Below are 17,751 nucleotides of genomic sequence, written 5' to 3'. Positions count from 1 at the left end.
TCACTTTAGGTTTCCAGTCTTAAAGGACTTCCAAAGTATTGGGGAACGTTTTCTCTGACATGTTTATGAACCACATGTAGCATTTTTATAACTGTATCATTGTCTTAAACATTTTAATACTAGCAGTCTTGTAAGGATGAGGCAGATCTTAGTGTATAAAATGGTAAAGTCATCTGTAAGATTTCACATGCATAAAAGGATATGATTTTTAAATGGTTTGGTCCCCCCAAATAAACATGCAAGGATAACTTGACTGCTTTAGCCTTCTAGAACATACAAAAGCTAAATTCTTTCTGATAGCCCCTTTGAAAAGTGATCTAATACTCCATAATCTTTAAGTGAATTTTTCAGTATAATTTGTGGTGATAACTTATTCCTAAAAGAGGCACAAGCTCAAAGAGTCTTAAAGGAAACACTTGAAGTAATTATTCTATCTTCATAAAGTAGGTTATTTGTAAAAATAGCCATTAAATATCAACTTGTTAAGTATATTCAATGTATACCTAGACCCTAAAAGTATAAAAAAGAATACAGTTTAATTCTAAGGCTTCTAATTGACCATCAAAAAGGAAACCACCCGCTTTTATGACTTAACAGAACTTAAAAAAAAATTGCTTAAACATATGAATTTAAGACTTTACTTTATTCAGCAAAATCATTTATTTACACAATGGGGAATGCTGGTTTGATTTTGTCAGTGAAGTAAACACAAGCTGAACAGAGACAATACTGACTGTCCACACGTATTCTGGTTACCAGAGCTGTCCAACTGTTTCCTTACCTGCATCAGGATCGTCAAGGGCATCAGCATCACAAGGACACTGGCTTAACAATGCACTGCACAATTTACACCCTGGGATTTCCAATGCAATCACCAACTTTTCCTTTTTTTTTATAAATGTATAAAAAAACAAAAAGTCAGCAAAACCAGCATTATTGATGGAATAAACAGAGTATAACTCTGAAGTCAGTGGCCAGTAAAAACCTTATCAGACCATTTTATAGTTAACAAAGTGATCTGCTCTTTTTCAGACCACCAATGCAGAACCCAAACAAGTGAAAAATATAGCACTGTTTACAAGACAGCAATGATCTGATAAGGATTTGACTCATCAAAGCTCAGGGTAAAGGAGGGAGGGATAAAAGGGATTGCAGGGCATAGCCCCTATTAGAACAAGCTAACTTTTCAGATTTTCCAAATTAAAAAAAGAAAAAAAAGAAAAGAAAAAAAAACACTTCAACATGAAGCTACAATACAAAGTTTTTCTGGTTTTCTTTGTAAAAAGTTCGGAGTCTGTCATTCAGTCCTGGGTTTTTAACGAGAAGGACAGTTTAGGCCTGGACTTCCCCTTGCCCAGGATAATTTTTTGTTCTTCTTTTTGTTGTCGTTGCCGTTCTTGTTCTAGTTTCATCCTTTCCTCATGAATCTTTCTTTGTTCTTCAACAATTCTTAATTGTTCTTCAGCCTGCAAGTTAAAATAAAAATTTGTAAATTTTTATGATTTCCTTACCTTCACTTATATGTAAAGTGACAACTGATAATCAATACTATACAAACAACAGATTTCTGAAGTTTAGCTAAACTTACCTAGTTTTCATTGCCAGACAGTAAATAGTAGAGGAACAAAAAAGAACTGTACTTCTTTATTTGGGGGGGGGGAGCTTGACCTGGAGCTTGAACTCAAGAGCCTGGGTGCTGTGCCAGACAGAGCCTCCTTGTGTTCACTACCACTTGAAACACAGTGCCATTTCTGGCTTTTCTATTTTGTTTTTTGTTTGTTTTTGTTGTTGTTGTTTTTTGTCAGTCATGGCCGGCTTGAATTCTGGGCCTGGGCTCTGTCCCTCGGCTCTTCAGCTCAAGGCTAGTGCTCTACCACTTGAGCCACAGCGCCACTTCTGGTTTTCTGGAGGTTTATTGGAGAGAACAGTCTCAAAGATTTTCCTGCCTGGGCTGGCTTTGAACCCTGATCCTCAGATCTGAGCCTCCTGAGTAGCTAGGATTATAGGTGTGAACCACGGGTACCCTGCTCTGAGTCATTTTATTGGCCATTATTTTATTGGCCATTAAGTCTGAGGGACTTTCATGCCCTGGCTGCCTTAAAACACAATCCTCAAATACCAGCTCTTTGAGTAGCTTAGCTAGGATTATAGGTGTGAGCCTCCAGCGCCCAGCTCTGTACTTCATTTTCTTATTTAATTAAAAAAAAAAGTTCTTTTTAAATCCCTTCACTCTCAAGTAACCAACTGCCTTCTTGTTTCCTCACTTTACCAAGATTCATTCAAGCCATGTTGTTGTATCATGCCTCCCCAAAGTCATCAACTAGACAGTTCTGGACATCCTGTCTAGAGATAGTGAGGAGCAGACAGGTACAGTGTAGAGGTCTCACAACTACTTCTCAATCTCAAAAATGAGTGGTGTAATTTATTACTGAGAAAGCAGGTTGTAACCTCGAAATGTTCAGTTATCTACCCTCAATCTACAACATTCACTTTTTTTCTTTTTTTTGTCGGTGGTAGGGTTTGAACTTTGGGCTTGGGCGCTGTTCTGGCGCTCTTCAGCTCAAGGCAAGCTTGAGCTACAGTGCCTCTTCCAATTTTCTAGTCGTTTATTGGAGCTAAGAGTCTCACAGACTTTCCTGCCTGGCTGGCTTTGAACTGTGATCCTCAGATCTCAGCCTCTTGAGTAGCTAGGATTACAGGTGTGAGCCACCTGCACCTGGCTAACATTCACGCTTATCTTCTGAGCTGTTTTCCTTCCTAGCCAAAGTAAAAGCTCATTTATTTATTTATATTTTAATTAATATTTTTTAGGATTCTGCTATAATCCAGGCTGACCAACACCACAATTTCCCTACATCAGCCAGCGTGCTGGGATTATAAGCACATTACACCATGCCTGGCCCAAGTAAAATTTTAAGTCATTGCTTCGACTTCCATTATTCTACTGGAACTACTAAACCCATTTCAAATTACCATTATCTTTAGATTTTCACTAATAACTAAAACAAAATGACTTATCTGAGCCAAGCCTGTTGGTACAGGCTTGTAATCCTGGCACTTGGGTAGAACCAAAAGAAGATGATTAATTTGAGGTCAGCTACAAAGAGTTCAAGATAAGCCTGAACTAAAAACTGAGACCCTATCTTGAAAACAATATAAAATGTTCTTAAAACCCTTCTTGTTATCTCTACATGATCTACTTTATAGGTTTAATAAACCATCCCATGTATAGGATAAGAGTTTAAGTGTATATAACTGAGTAGAGATCTTTTTGTGTATGTACCAAGGATAAAGCACATTAGAGCACTGAGGCTTGGAAAGTAAAGGGACTACACCTCAACCTATAGGCAAGTTCTATGCTGACCCTGTCATACTGACAGAAATGTGACACCACATGCTATCTTAATAAATAATATTTTGACCTATCAAAATTTCATGTGTACAACATTTTTATCAAACAAATTTAGTATCTGGAATTTCTTATTAACATACTTGTACACAAGAAAATCCATGTTTCTAAGACAGGGTGCTAGTGGCTCATACCTACAATCCTAGGATCAATGTTTGAAGCCAGCCCAGGCAAACAAATCTCAGAGATTCTTATCTCTCATCAACCAGCAAAAAGCTGGAATTGGGGGATAGTTCAACAATTAAGAACACTAGCCTTGAGTGAAAAAGCCAGCCCTAGTATTGGCATGCACTCAAGCATGCATACTTCTCCATTCATTAATTGTAAAAAGATTACTAAATATAAAACAGAACACTGCACAGCTGTTTAAAAAAAAAAAAAGGAAGCATCCAGAGGTGAGGAAAGGCTCTAAAGTATGTCAAGTGAAATGATACAGTAGTAAACAGCAAAGTAACAACTATCAAGTAGAATGTATTGTTTTTGCAGTCAGGGGAGAATAAAAGCTATTACATGTTTAGATCTTCCTAAAGATGCATTCCAGGAATTTTTGAAAAACACAAATGTAAGTGAGTATGCCTTTTAGAGGTAGGGATGGGGAGTGGATTAGAAAAGGCAGAGGGACTTTACCTTCTTAAGAAAAATTGAACCACGTCAGATGACAAAAGGTTAAATTTTGGCCAGCTGCGAGAGGCTTAGGTCGATAACCCTAGTTACTCAGGTGTCTGAGGTCTGAGAACCTCAATTAAAAGCCAGCCCAAGCAGAAAAGTCCATTAGACTCACTTCCAGTGAACAATAACAACAACAAAGCCAGAAATGGAGCTGTAGCTTAAGTGATATAATACCAACCTTGAGCAAAGAAGCTCAGGAACTATCCCCACGTGAGTTCATGCCCCAGAAACCGCCTCACTTCATTCACATACACACACTTAAACTTTAAAGCAAATCAAACTTAATAAACTGAAAATAGTAATTATGCTGCATTTAGATAGTAAATAAATTTCATTTTAAGTCACTAAGATTTAATTATGGTATGTACAGAGGATTGGTCTAAGTTTATTGGAACTGTACAGTAACAGGGTTAGACTGTAATGCCAAAAATATATGACAATCAGAAGTACTTAATAATGCAGCAATTTAAACAACTAAACTGAGCAGGCAAATAACCTGGCTTGAACAGTGTTTGAATTTCATTCTATTATAGCTTTCTATTCATTTGACAGATAAAACTCATCCAACACAAAGCCAAAGTCCTTTTTCATTTTAATGACCCTCTAGTGATGAAAAAATTGGTTTCCTGTCCATCCATCTAGAAGTCTGTTCTAATTCTATACCTCCTTGCTAAGTGCTAGCTTCTAACTGACTTCCTCTGTCCTCACTGACACTGCTTGCCAAAAAATATCCACACTGTTTTTCCCCTCCTGTTTCATGTTTATCAAGAAAACACGATTTACACAAGGGTTGGGGAACACTAAGCTCACCCACAGGATGATATGGTGACACTGTAGACGCCAAAGACTACCACCCTCACAAACACTAAATCATTAGGGCAAGCCCTTCGTCCTTGAGGCCTACGATGGTTCACCCTCATATCTAGGACTGTGGACAGAAAGAATACAGGAAAGCTCCCAGTTTCCTGTCCCACCTCCTTTCACCCACAGCTTACTGATGGCTCTACTCCTTTCATCCCAATTCATTTTATGTCCCCTCCAGTTATCTTTATAACTTCACATCATTTTCTAACTTCAGCCTTAGACAATTTTATCTCCTGAGATCCATGTTCCCTAAAGTGAAGACAACTGCTTTAGAGGAAAACTGAGTTAGGTTTGAGATAGGGTAAGTGAAAAATCACACAGAACTCCAGACATTGCTGTATTATGGTCATTTTCATGTCATATATTTCATATTGTAAAATCCCACACCAAAAACCTGTACTATCTGGATGTAGCTCTTTCAGTTTTCTATACCCTAATTGCTATCTTCCTTGGAGTACATTTTTGGGGGGTCTTGGTCATTCATTCCTTTTTGCCTTTCCCTCACAGGCGTGAAACAGTGCTCCTGATTAATCTTCTCGTATTACAAGACCTTCCCCTCATGGCTACCTCTTCCTCTATATACCTTTCACCACTCACTAAGTGTATCAATTCTCTTCTTTCTGAGAATGTGTAATAATTGCCATCTTCTGATTCTTTTTTCCAATTTTTGGTCTCTAAGCCACCCTATGTCAATTGTATGTCTAAGCCATACAATGTCAATATACTCACCAATGTCTAAAAATTACTTGTTAATTTGTTGCCTCAATTAATTAGCATAAAGCTGTAAATAAGGATTATTTTTTAATATACATGGAACAAGTCTTTCATACTTATATTACTTACCTAATGTTTCTCTACCACCTCAAGCTAAATTAAAATATTTGACATTTACATTTGGTGTAATCGGGGCTTCAAGTTTGCTAGGCAGGTACCCTACCACTTAAGTTACAAACACAGTCCAATTACCAACTTTTTTTCTTGTTTTTGTACTAGTACTGGGGAATGAACTCAAGGGCCTGGAGTTCTTGTTTTTGTACTCAAGGCCAGCACTCTTACCACTGAGATATTTCTCTCCTTCTAGCTTTCTACTGCTTATTGCAGGCTGGATGGTGATCTCCTCAGATCTCAGCCTTAGTAGGTAACAGGCTTGAGCCACAAGCATCCAGCTTCAATTGCCACCTTTTAGATATTTTTCTCTCAACCACTTAGTATACAGTGTAACATAGCACAATGAACTTGGCCAGGATAAGAGGGAAAATACTTCAACAATCTGTAAATCTATAATTTATAAATTTGTATGCATTTTACAACTTCAAACAAATGTCCATTTAGTCAAAAACTATCCTTACACTAACCAGCATGTTGTTTATAACATGCCTGTCCATCTACTTTTAGATGTTGACATACTGAGTGGGTTTTGTTCTTCCCTGTTTTACCACTGCTTTCACCAGTAGCTCATTCTTCCTGAACCACCCAGAAAGATTTCACTTTGCACCAGTATCTATCACGTTTTTGACAAGTCCAACATACCATTTTAAAAAAGTACAATTCACATGCATTTCAAAAACCTAGAATTCAGGGATATTTTAAGAGAAAACTAAGAGGCTTCAGAAAAATCTTAGGTGCTACTTTAAATAAAGGAAATTAAAGCTCTCCATTATATTCACAATAACTATTCAGGTTATCGGAAGATAGCTGTGTGTTACCATACAAACTCAAGAACCAGAAACCAACCTGCCAAAATCCCATTTGAAGCCTCACTTTGACTTTTTATCTGATTTTATAAGGCTCAAGTTCAGTAAGACTGCCTTACTTGTGGATTGTATTACATGTAGTTTTGGCCAAGCATGATAAAAAAGTAATTTAAAAATAATTTCCAATCCCTCACATATCAGTTGTTTTCTGTTCAGTGCTTCTCTGCCCTGCATCTGGTAGATGTGTGCCTTCCAAAGAGCAAACAGCACCCAGAGGAAAGCAAAGTTAGTATGCTTAACTGAGGTTATGCAGTAAAAATTTTACATTTGTTCAAACCCAGCATGATGTTGGAGAAAGCTGGACAGTCATATGGGAATAACAGACCAGGCATTTGTAGTACTTGAACTCTATACATCTCAAGTGTTTACTTTTCCTCCCCAATGACATACCAAGGAGTCTAGTGTATGTGTACCCACTGAGTTTTTTTTTGTCCTTTTATGGAAAGATAAACCATGTTTTTTTTTCTTTTGGCAGTACTGAGGTTTGAATTCAGGGCAGAGATGTTTACCAACAATTCTCTGTAATATACTAAGTTACCCATGCAATCTCCAGTATATCTTTTACGAACGCACAGTATATCTTTTTGAAGAACACAATCTAGAACCAATTTTCCTTCTTGTATTTTTAATGGGATCAACTGTTGATTAGAACTGAGACCTTTTTATGTGTATTTTTTACTACCATTTAAAAATAAAAAGCAAAAATATAAACAAACAAACTAAAAAAAAATAAACTTTGCACTCTCTTCTCTACCTGACATGACTTAAGAAGGAATATCTTTCTGTCATTACATTCTACTTACTCAGACCAACTTTACAGATGCTTCTCTCAAACCAAGAGGCCTGTGTCTTTTAGTCCTTGGCCCTAAGTATCAGTAAACAGTCACACCACAGACATCCTTGGCAAAACTTACTTCCACCTCAGATTTATGCTCGTTTTGTACAAAAAAAGTTTTCATTTATAATGCCTATTTTCTTCTGTTTTGAAGCATCTCTCCAGCAGTCTGTTCTTTTTTTTTTTTTTTGGGTCCGGTCGTGGGGCCTGGACTCTGGGCTTAGGCGCTGTCCCTCAGCTCTTCAGCTCAAGGCTAGCGCTCTACCACTTGAGCCACAGCACCACTTCCGGCTTTTTTTCTTTTTGCTTATGTGGTGCTGAGGAATCAAACCCAGGGCCTCATGCATGCAAGGCAAGCACTCTACCACTGAGCCACCTTCCCAGCCCTCTCCAGTCTGTTCTTATGCTGTCTTCTTTACTGCAATTTTGAAACTGTTCTACATCCTTTCTATCACTTTACCATATAATTCCTTAAGTCTGTGTTCCTATTTAAGAGTATGACCATGGCATAGAATATGACACTCACTACTCTGGTACACTTGTTCAAGTGAGTTAAAAAACTTAATTGGTTGGGTAACATAACTAAGCAAGTAGTACAGCATGTAATACTGTTTTAATTCCAACTTTTTTTTGGGGGGGGGGAGGGGGTAGTCTAGTCGTGGGGCCTGAACTCTGGGCCTGGGTGCTGTCCCTCAGCTCTTCAGCTCAAGGCTAGCGCTCTACCACTTGAGCCACAGCACCACTTCCACTTCCAGCTTTTTTCTTTTTGCTTACGTGGTGCTGAGGAATCGAACCCAGGGCCTCGTGCATGCAAGGCAAGTGCTCTACCACTGAGCCACCTTCCCAGCCCCTTAATTCCAACTTTTTACTGTTGTTGCTGATAAATTTGTAAGCACTGATGAAATGTGAGTGATTAGGCACTTTTTTTTTTAAATCGGTCATGGGGCTTGAACTCTGAGCCTGGGCATTATCCCTCAGCTCTTCAGCTCAAAGTGAGTGCTCTACCACTTGATCCACTATCCACCACACCACTTCTGGTTTTCTGAGTAGTTTATTAGAGATAAGTGTCTTGCAGACTTTACTCCAGGGCTGGCTTTAACTGTGATCCTCAGATATCAGCCTCCTGAGTAACTAGGATTACCGGTGTGAGTTACCAGTGTGAGCCAGAAACCTGTTTTAAAACCACTGCAAATACTGAAGTTCTCTCTAGATCAGAGGTGGTCTGGCTAACTCTCCTACCAGTTTCCAACTGAAAACCCTTAATAGGCAGGTAGCCCTAAGTATTTCTCCCTAAGTAAGTAAATGATAAAGCACAAAAACAGTCCACAAAATACGGAATAAAAACAGGGCAAATGCAAATTCTTATCATTCCACACTCACCAGTTTGGCTTGTGCTTCTGCAATTTTTCGGTTATTCTCTTCTAGTATTCGTTCCAGCTCCTCACGCTTTGCCCGTTCTTCCTCCTAAAGGGGAGGACATGTTAAGATGTTAGAAAAACAAAATGTTTATTTTATTGATAAATATTTACTAATCTTCCTCTGAACTTTTGATCTGACTTACAGGGTAGCTTTATAGCTACCTTCCATTTGACAAATGATAAACTGCGCAGTCACTAAAATTGGTTTCTAGCACTAAATTTAAATCATCCCTCCCAGTCCAACAGCAACCGACTAAACCCTCCCTAATGATAAGTTTCCTGGCCATTATTACTAATACTTTAATATCACACAAATCAACAAGGACAACTACAAAACTGGATAGTATTTACCAAATTAAAAAAAATAATATATAAAATATAAATAAAGTGAATATTTGTCTCACCAATTATGTATACCTACGTATTCTTTACCTATACTCCTTTAATCAGCATTAAAAGTTGAATATTTACTGTCTTGTCCAGTGTCCTGCAGAGTGTGCTCCTCGGCTGCCATACGCGCCAGCTTCCTCTTTAAAATGATTTGTACTGTTAGCTTGGCATACCTGCATCAGCAGCTCAACCATTTATAAAGAAACAACATACAAGGAAGGCTGAGCTGAGGAATGCAGATGTTTATGGTAAGAAGGAACAAAAAATGTAATTCATCATTCCTAAGGCAAACAATTAATAAGAAAAATACATTTACTGTTAGTGAAAAATACAAATGGTAATCCATACTTCATGGAACTAAGGGCTTCTTCCATGGGGCAAATGGACTTAACATTCAGATGTTGACAATTTCTAAAGGCAGCTTGTATTGTCATCTACAGTCTGAACTGAAATTCAGGAATCCAGGGGATGCACAGTCAGGAAATAAAATTCTGTCATCTCTTTTTTTCTTGGAGAATTTAATGAAATTTTATAATGCAAAACTATATGAAGATTGCTTGATGGTTTGGGCAGTGTTCGGATCACAGCATACAGAGTCAAATGATTTTAATATTTGGAAAGACTGTCAAGAGGATTGTGTCCGTGTAAAAACCAAAAATGTTAATATGAAACAAAAAGTAAATGAAGAGAAAAAAATCTTACTATGATTAATAACTCGCTACAAGATAGCACAGTTACTCCAAAAATATCTTCATTATTAAAAGCACTGATATAAAATATATATATATATATATATTCAACTTTATAGTGTCTGTGAAATCAACTATAAATATAGGCATGTCTACCTAGTTAAAGTCAGGACAAGGGAAGATGCATTTTACAAGCGAAGTTTACTAGAAAGCAGAGATTTAGTACAATGTCAGCTTGTCCACAGGAATGTCAGGATGAGAAGTGACAATGAGCCATGTGCTGCTTTAAGTCAAACATTTTAGATAAAAGAAACAGAACTGCAGGACTTTCTATAGCCACACCAAGGGTAATCACATTCATTACGCAAACTATGTTGATGGGCACTTAGTGCGGTCAGTAATTTGCCTTGAGTGTTTCAGTAACTTTCACCAAGTGATAGGATCCTGGAGTAATCAGTGCAAACAAGCCATAAAGCTTCAGTAGCAAATTACTGTCTCACAGAAAGACATTTTCAACTTCTGCTCCAGCTGCTGATAAAACAAATCATGTGTTTAGCTTGACTCCAGACAAGGACAACCTGTTCCTTCATAACTCTCTAGAGAAAAAAAGGAGTTGTTAGTAGACACTAAAAAAGTGGATGAATAATCTGGACATTTTTTCCTAAAAAAAGATTTTTTGAAACACATTAGGAAAATGGAGGGCCTTATGATCAGATTGCTAGAATTAGTCCACTGTGTCGAGGATTTAGGGAGGGGTGAGAGATAAAAGAAGAAGAAAGAAGAGTGAGAAAACCTATTCATCAAAAGCAGGTGCTGTCACTCAATGTTTGGCCCTGTTCTTTTTCATCTGACTGCAGGCAAAAAGCCTCTCACAGTCTAGGTAAGAGTGACAAACAGTCATAGGTGGATTTGTTTGTAAACCTTTCCCCTTTACCACTCCCTGTCTCCCCCCACTCTCCCAAAAAAGAATGTAAGTCCTGCAGCCATGGCAAAAGTTTCAAACACTTCTCAAATATGTAGGCCAGTTCCATTGAAATCGATGAGTTTCCTTAAGTTTTATAAAAAGTAACTTTTATGTATCAGTCAGCACTACTGAATAGGCTAAAAAATTAACTTTCTTTGCAGCAATGTAAGTTTAGATGAGAAAGGAATTAGATAGTCTGTATTCCATCTCTTTCTGAACTGAGCAAGAGGCACACCCAACACTGAAAGTTTTGCCATGGACTGTCTCTACTGTCCCAACGACCGAGCGTTACCTCTCTGGCTCTCTGTGCTGCTAGTTCAGCTTGTCTCTGTCGCTCGAGCTCTTCGAGCAACTGCTTTTCCATGATGCGCTTGGCTTCCTCCACCCTTCGGAGGACTTCTCGCTCAATCTCATCTTTCCGTTTTTCCAATTCTTCCTCTACCCTTTTCGCCACCAATTCTTCTACTCTTCTAGCTGTTTCTTCCTCGATGAGTTTTTCTTCTATTTCCTGCTGCCGGCTAGTAAACAAAGTAGAAACAACTTAGACATTAAAAAAAAAACCCTAAGGATAAAAACAAAACTAGGTGTAAACTTTATCAAACCACTGAAGCAGATTTTGTGAATTAATCTTATAATTCATTTTTACATCACATTTAAGGAAACTACTTATCAATGTGTTAATACAGAAAATCAAATAAATATGAACACTTTTCAATCACATTCTAAATATAGAAAATCTTGTATACACTAAGAACCTAATTAGTTTTCACTCAGAAACTAAATATGAAACAAAAAAATCTATTATGTCATAAAGTTTATTAAGGATAGTTTTAAAATCTATCAAATTTGCTGATCCACTCAGACTATGGGCTTAGCTACCGAAAAGTCAAAAGAAAATGTATTATGTCTTGGCAATTCAAATAGGCTGAATTCATTTCCCCAATTGTAAGAACAGAATAAATACAAACGTAAAGACTTTAAGAGGGCTGATGTAATATAACTGTCACTGAAAATAGACAAGTTAGTTTGAACTTTTTATCTTCTACTGGCCTTTTCTTTTTACTGATTTTTAATTAAAACCTCCTCTAGAGATAAGAAAGTAGAACAGTGAAAATACATTTTATTATGAAAAAGTTCAATGAAGCATGTGACTATAGAATTAAATATCATTTATGTTATAAGCCCACTTTATCTGCTAAAAATAAATTTTTGTGCTGAAAATGCTGCTATTATCAAGGTATTTTCATGAAAATCTTGCAAGTTTTGTTATCAGTGATACCCACTAGTCACATGTGTCTATAGTCTGAATTGAAGATCAATATGACAACAGGTATCCCCACTTCATTAGTTGTTGATGGTTACTTTGGATAAGCTGAGATTATATTAAAATTAATTCCATTTTTTTAAAATCAGCTACAGAAAATTCTAAATTACCAAACATTGTTCATACACAGTATGCTGAGACAGTAATTTGTTGCGGAATATATGAACTAGAGGCTCTTACACAGTACCCAACTCTAAAAACACCATTTATTAATACTTAAACATTTCCACAATCCAACAGATTAAATAGTACCTGTAGCTTTTATCTTTTGCCAACTCATCTGACATAAATATGTATGAGACAGTCAATTTCTATGTGACCTTTTACTCTTCAAGCCATTTCCACTCAATTCTATTCTTGACATGAATTCCCCCACCCATGGGCTCTTACTTTTACCTCCTATTCAGTGATACTATACTAATACCAACAGATCAACATTGAAATTCATTTTGATTTCTACAGCTTTCTTCCATCAAAGAGTAGGTAGGTAAGTACTAGAGAAAGTTGATTTTTCTCTCAAGGTCCTAGACATTTGGAACAATTTTGAGGATTGTTTCTTTAACATCTCCCTCCTGTAATTAAGTTATTTTTTTAAAGGTGTTTGAAAGACTACTTTCCTTTCCCTTTTCAACCTCTAATCACTTACAGAATTTGGATTTCAGTAAGCTTTCTTTACCTCAGCAGTTTAGTGATAAAGTTTAATGAAGATATGAATTATAAGGAGCATCTATGGAAATTCAACAAATTTCTATGGGAATAAAGGACTGACAACTTTGGAATATGGATAGGTATTTGAGGAATAATAATCCACCTTTGCATATGCCAACTTTTCATATTAATTCAAAATATACACTATACTTCAGTTGATTCTTATGAAGTCAATATATGTAAAGAAGCTTAAAAAACAAATAGGACACTGTAACCCTCAATGACCAGCATTAGGTGGAAAAGTGTACTTTATTCCTAAGAATAATATAATTAAAATAATTCCAAATTAAATGCTCCACACAATGTAGACAAGAAAAAAAATAGGATAAGGTCCCATGTTTGCCAACAGTAGAAAAGTTCTCAATTTAAACAGGGAATCCGGAAAAAGCTGAAGCTATTCCTAAATCAATAGCACAATGGCCAATGACCACTGCCTTCAAAGATTTGATCCAAAAGGAGAAAATAAGCCAGGTCAATTCAGCCGATTACAGCCATAGCCAAAGCAAAATCAACATGGTGGTGAGCGGCCTGTCCTCTTTACTCCCAGGACCACCGCAAAGCAGAGGGGCAAGATGACAGTGTCCAGGCAATGACAAGGAGGAAGTACCACGCTCAATTGAAAGGGCATGAGAACCGGCCCGCAGTACTTGTTCACAGACTGTTCATTTCCATTTGTTCCTAGAGCAAACAGCACATTCCACCATGCTGAAATGGAGACAGGCAAAGAGGAAGCCCAAGCACCACTAATAATTTGATTTTTTGTTATTGGCACTAAGATGAACGTTACTTCAAACCTGAGGGAAAAACACTTTAATTTCTTGAACCAGAAAAGGGTAGAGTATCACTGACCCATCTTTCCCTTTCTACACAATTAAAAGGTTAACCTATCCCCTGCAACGTGTGCTAGGAAGCTGTCCCCCTGCCTTGTCTGTGCTTGCTCCAGCCCTCCTCACAAGACTCTGGCTTGCAAGGTGTCCATAATACTGGTAGAGGTTGAAATAATAGTTCAAGTTTTTAATTGGGAATGATGTAAGACAAAGGCTCCCATTTTTCCAGTTTTAGGTATTTTTAAAAGTCATAATACACTTTAAAGACAAAACAGTGAGGGCACACAGCATTATGGGTAAACCCAATTAGACCCAACCTTCCATGAACTGCTAAATCATTATTGGCCAACAGCATTTAGTATTACCAAGTACCAAATACTGCATCAAGAGTTTGACACAGCTGTTCCTATGAGGTAGGAATCAATGGAAAGTCTAAAACGTTCAAATTAATGGGCTCAAGTCTACACATTGTTGAGCTGTGGCTAAGAACCTTAACCGACTTCAAAGCTAATGATCATAAGCACTTTATTAGCCTAACGTGCAAAAGTGTGAGAAGCAAAGAAGCATTAAAGAACTCATTAAGGTCTCATCAACTTTGTTAGGTCGGTGTACTGTTGTCTCAAGGTACTAAACTCAAAAATAGTTCCACAAACTCTTATTTGTTCAGAAAACGCTTTCCCTTGCCTCCGAATGCAATCAGAGATGGTGATACATGCTTGCAATCCCAATTACTCAGCAGACAGGAGGATCAAAAGAGGGAAAAACCACCTCCATAAGGTTAGAACCTATTTCACAAGCAGACCTGGATTCTTTAAACCCTTTGAACCAACTACTTCCCTCTCTTTGTCATTTCTCCATCTACTATATGGAATGGATTATTCCACTGACTACTGACTCAAGTGAAGCCTCTCTTCTAGGCCTCAGTCCCCTACAATCTTAACATCAGAACATCCCACAGTAGCAGTGCCATGAACGCCTTCTGTTCTTCTCCCTTGACCACTATAGTCTCGCATTTTAGCACTTCAACATTTGGGGGGGGGGGATCATTAACACTTTCCCTTACATCTCCATCTAATTTACAACTGCTCCCACTCAATCTTTCCTGTTTCTACCTTAAGATCAAATCCTTCAGGTAGCATACAAGAATCCTCCCACAATTCCCAGTCTTTATTTCCCTCTCCAGTTACTCTCTACCTTTCTTACAGAACTCCACACTGTGGTCCACATCACCTTTATTCAACTTTATAAATATTTCCTTTCTGGATCTTTATTGGGGGATGGGCACATTCTCTTGGTCCACACATATTCTTATAACTAGCCTGATAAAGTCTTCTTTTCTTATATCCTCATTCCTTAAGGCAACCAAGTATTTACCCATCCAAGATGCTTCCTTTATACAGCCCTAACACTGGCACTGAATTTACTAAATTATTAAAAATTACCTGTGTTTTAGACAGATGAAAGTCTTAGAAGGGGCCAATCATCTTTTTATTAATATGACTTAGCACAGTGCCTAGCACTTATTAAATGTTTGATAAATACTACCTCAATAAACTAACCAACAGTAGTTTGTAAACCTACAACTCCTTCTCCCAACCCTCTATTCCAATGCCCAAGTATTTTCAGTGTTCTCTTTGCATTTTTTCCATCAGACCCCACAAAGCACAGTAAGGGAGTTGAGCCTGGCCGTTCCACTTCTTAAACACTAATGCAGTTTGTTTCTCTTAATCTCAAATGGCATACCTGTTCTAACTCCCTAGATCTCTTTTCTCTCTTCCGTTCACATGTAACTTGCTGAAAGCTTCTAATTATTCCTTTTGCTTTTCCTACAAGTCTTTAACTGTCTAGTGAAAGGCAACTATTCTTCATAAAACTCGGTTTCCCATGGCACAGGTTATCTCAGTGGTGTCTTAGAGCTCTATGCACATGTTCTACTGATCGTTATTTGAGAACTGCAACTTTACAGGTAGGAGTGTTACTCAAGGTCCAAGGGCTGAAATCTACATACACTCAAGTTTATGAAACAACTGCTTCACCTTTGTTTTCATAATCATATCACTCACAAATGCTGACACTGTCACCAACATTGGCAGTTCCCAATGTGGCAAAACTGAAAAGATCTGCATATGTTTCAAAGGTACATTGACAGCAAAGTAGATGCAGCCAATCAGTTATGACCCAGCCCCTGCCTCTTAATTACTTGACTTTTGGTCACAAGGTGTGTTGAAAAATCTATATGGTACAAAAGACAAAAAAAACCCTCAACTGCAGGAAAATAGAAAACTCCTAAACAATTCCACACTCAAATTCCTTTCAGGAAGACCACACACCCATTCATGCTGAGGCTTCATGGCCCTTTCTAAACTTCACTGAAGAATTGTGTACTACAATGACTGTTGAATGTGGAGGTAGTGTGACTCTACTCTTTGATATGGCTTTGTGGGAGCTAAAGATCCAAAACACCAGGATAAGACAAATTTTAAATTTAAAAAAAAATCCTACATAGTGAAACAGTTCATTTAGCTGGGTTGTCCACATCTACTATGAGACCCCAAAGCACCTGTGAGATGACTCAAATCATGTGATTTGCTCCAAAGAGAGTAACGAGTACCCTTACTGGGATTGACTTTTCCCTAATAAACACTCTGCCTAAGTGCAGGGGGAGGGGGGGGGGAGGACCCAGGGGCCAATGACAGCAATCCTAGCTACCAAGGAGGCTGAGATCTAAGGACTGCAGCTTGAAGCCAGCTAAGCTCAAAAGTCCCCGAGCCTCTTATCTCCAATTAACTGGTGAGAAGCAGGAAGTGGAGCAGTGGCTCACGTGTGGTAGAGCACTGGCCTTGGGCCAAAAAAAGCTCAGGAGAGCGTGTAGGCCTCCAGTTCAAGCCCCAGTACCCACAAACACCCCAGAAAATCTGCATACAAGCAAAAGCAATTTCACATTTTCTAAATACATCTATCTACAAAGGAAAATAACAGAATTTCACATTGCTCGGTGGTGGACTATAAGGCAAAGTAAAGAAGGATATTCCCACAAGTGAACCCATGGAAAACAGCCAGTCCCACCGCACATCTAAGATCTGTGCGTTTAAAAAACTGTACACGTCACAAGTCCACGTTGTAAAAACAAAAAGCAACCTGCATCTGCTTATGCATCGGTTCTAACAGGACCGCAGGGGCAGAAGGTACCGAAGTCGATGGGCCAGTCTACGCGCAGGGCGGCTGCGCTTCCGTCCCGGGTCCTCCGCACGCGGACCCGCGGGCGGCCGCTCGTCACCGCCATCCACGCCTCCGGGCCGGGCTGGCTCCGGGTCTCGCTCGCTCGCTCGCCAGCGCGGCCGCCCGAGCCGCGCCGGGCTCCACCCCCACTTCCGGGACGCTCCGGCGCGCGCCAAAATCGCTTTCTCCTTCCCTCCCTTCTCCAAGTTCGCCGGACCCCCGGGCACGACCGGAAGGCCGGGGAGAAGCGGTGCCGCCACCATTCAGGCCGGATCCAATCCCCTCCACCCCTCTCCCCCGATGCCGGCCCGAGGGTCCGTGCCCCAGGCCCCTCGTGCCGGTCCCTCCGCCCCGCCGATCCCGCGTGACTCCGCCCTGCCCCGCATGTCCGGTCCTGCGTGCCAGCCCGTGATCCCGACCCCGCGTGGCTATCTCCCCGCCCCGATCCCGACCCCGCGTGGCTAGCTCCCCGCCCCGATCCCGACACCGCCGCGTGTCCGGCCCCACGCTCACATTTTCCGCTGCCGCTCGAACTCGGCCTTCTTCTCCTCCTCCTCGCGCTTCTGCTTCTCGTCCAGGCTGCTGCGCTTGCTCACCGTGCGCCCGAAGATGTCGATGCGGTCGGGCGGGGACGAGGCGCGCTCCCGCTCCCGCTCCCGCTCCCGCTCGCGCCGGGACGCG

At 39.4% G+C, this 17,751-nt stretch overlaps 1 protein-coding gene across 1 annotated transcript in view; it reads right to left on the bottom strand.

The window, feature by feature from the left end:
* Positions 1 to 624: 624 nt before the first annotated feature.
* Positions 625 to 17,751, bottom strand: part of Arglu1 (arginine and glutamate rich 1) — a 17,814-nt gene continuing 687 nt past the window's right edge. The window contains exons 2-5 of the mRNA XM_013022951.1: positions 17,584 to 17,749; positions 11,285 to 11,510; positions 8,912 to 8,995; positions 625 to 1,466 (exon numbers count right to left, since the gene is read on the bottom strand). Of these exons, the coding sequence (XP_012878405.1) occupies positions 1,302 to 1,466; positions 8,912 to 8,995; positions 11,285 to 11,510; positions 17,584 to 17,749 (641 nt within the window). The 3' untranslated portion in view covers positions 625 to 1,301. The remainder of the gene's footprint in view (positions 1,467 to 8,911; positions 8,996 to 11,284; positions 11,511 to 17,583; positions 17,750 to 17,751) is intronic.

The sequence above is a fragment of the Dipodomys ordii genome, unplaced genomic scaffold (assembly GCF_000151885.1).
Source record: "Dipodomys ordii isolate 6190 unplaced genomic scaffold, Dord_2.0 Scaffold65, whole genome shotgun sequence".
Classification (NCBI taxonomy): Eukaryota; Metazoa; Chordata; class Mammalia; order Rodentia; family Heteromyidae; genus Dipodomys; species Dipodomys ordii.
Note: the sequence above shows the minus strand (reverse complement) of the source record. Positions and strands in the feature narration are given on the sequence as shown.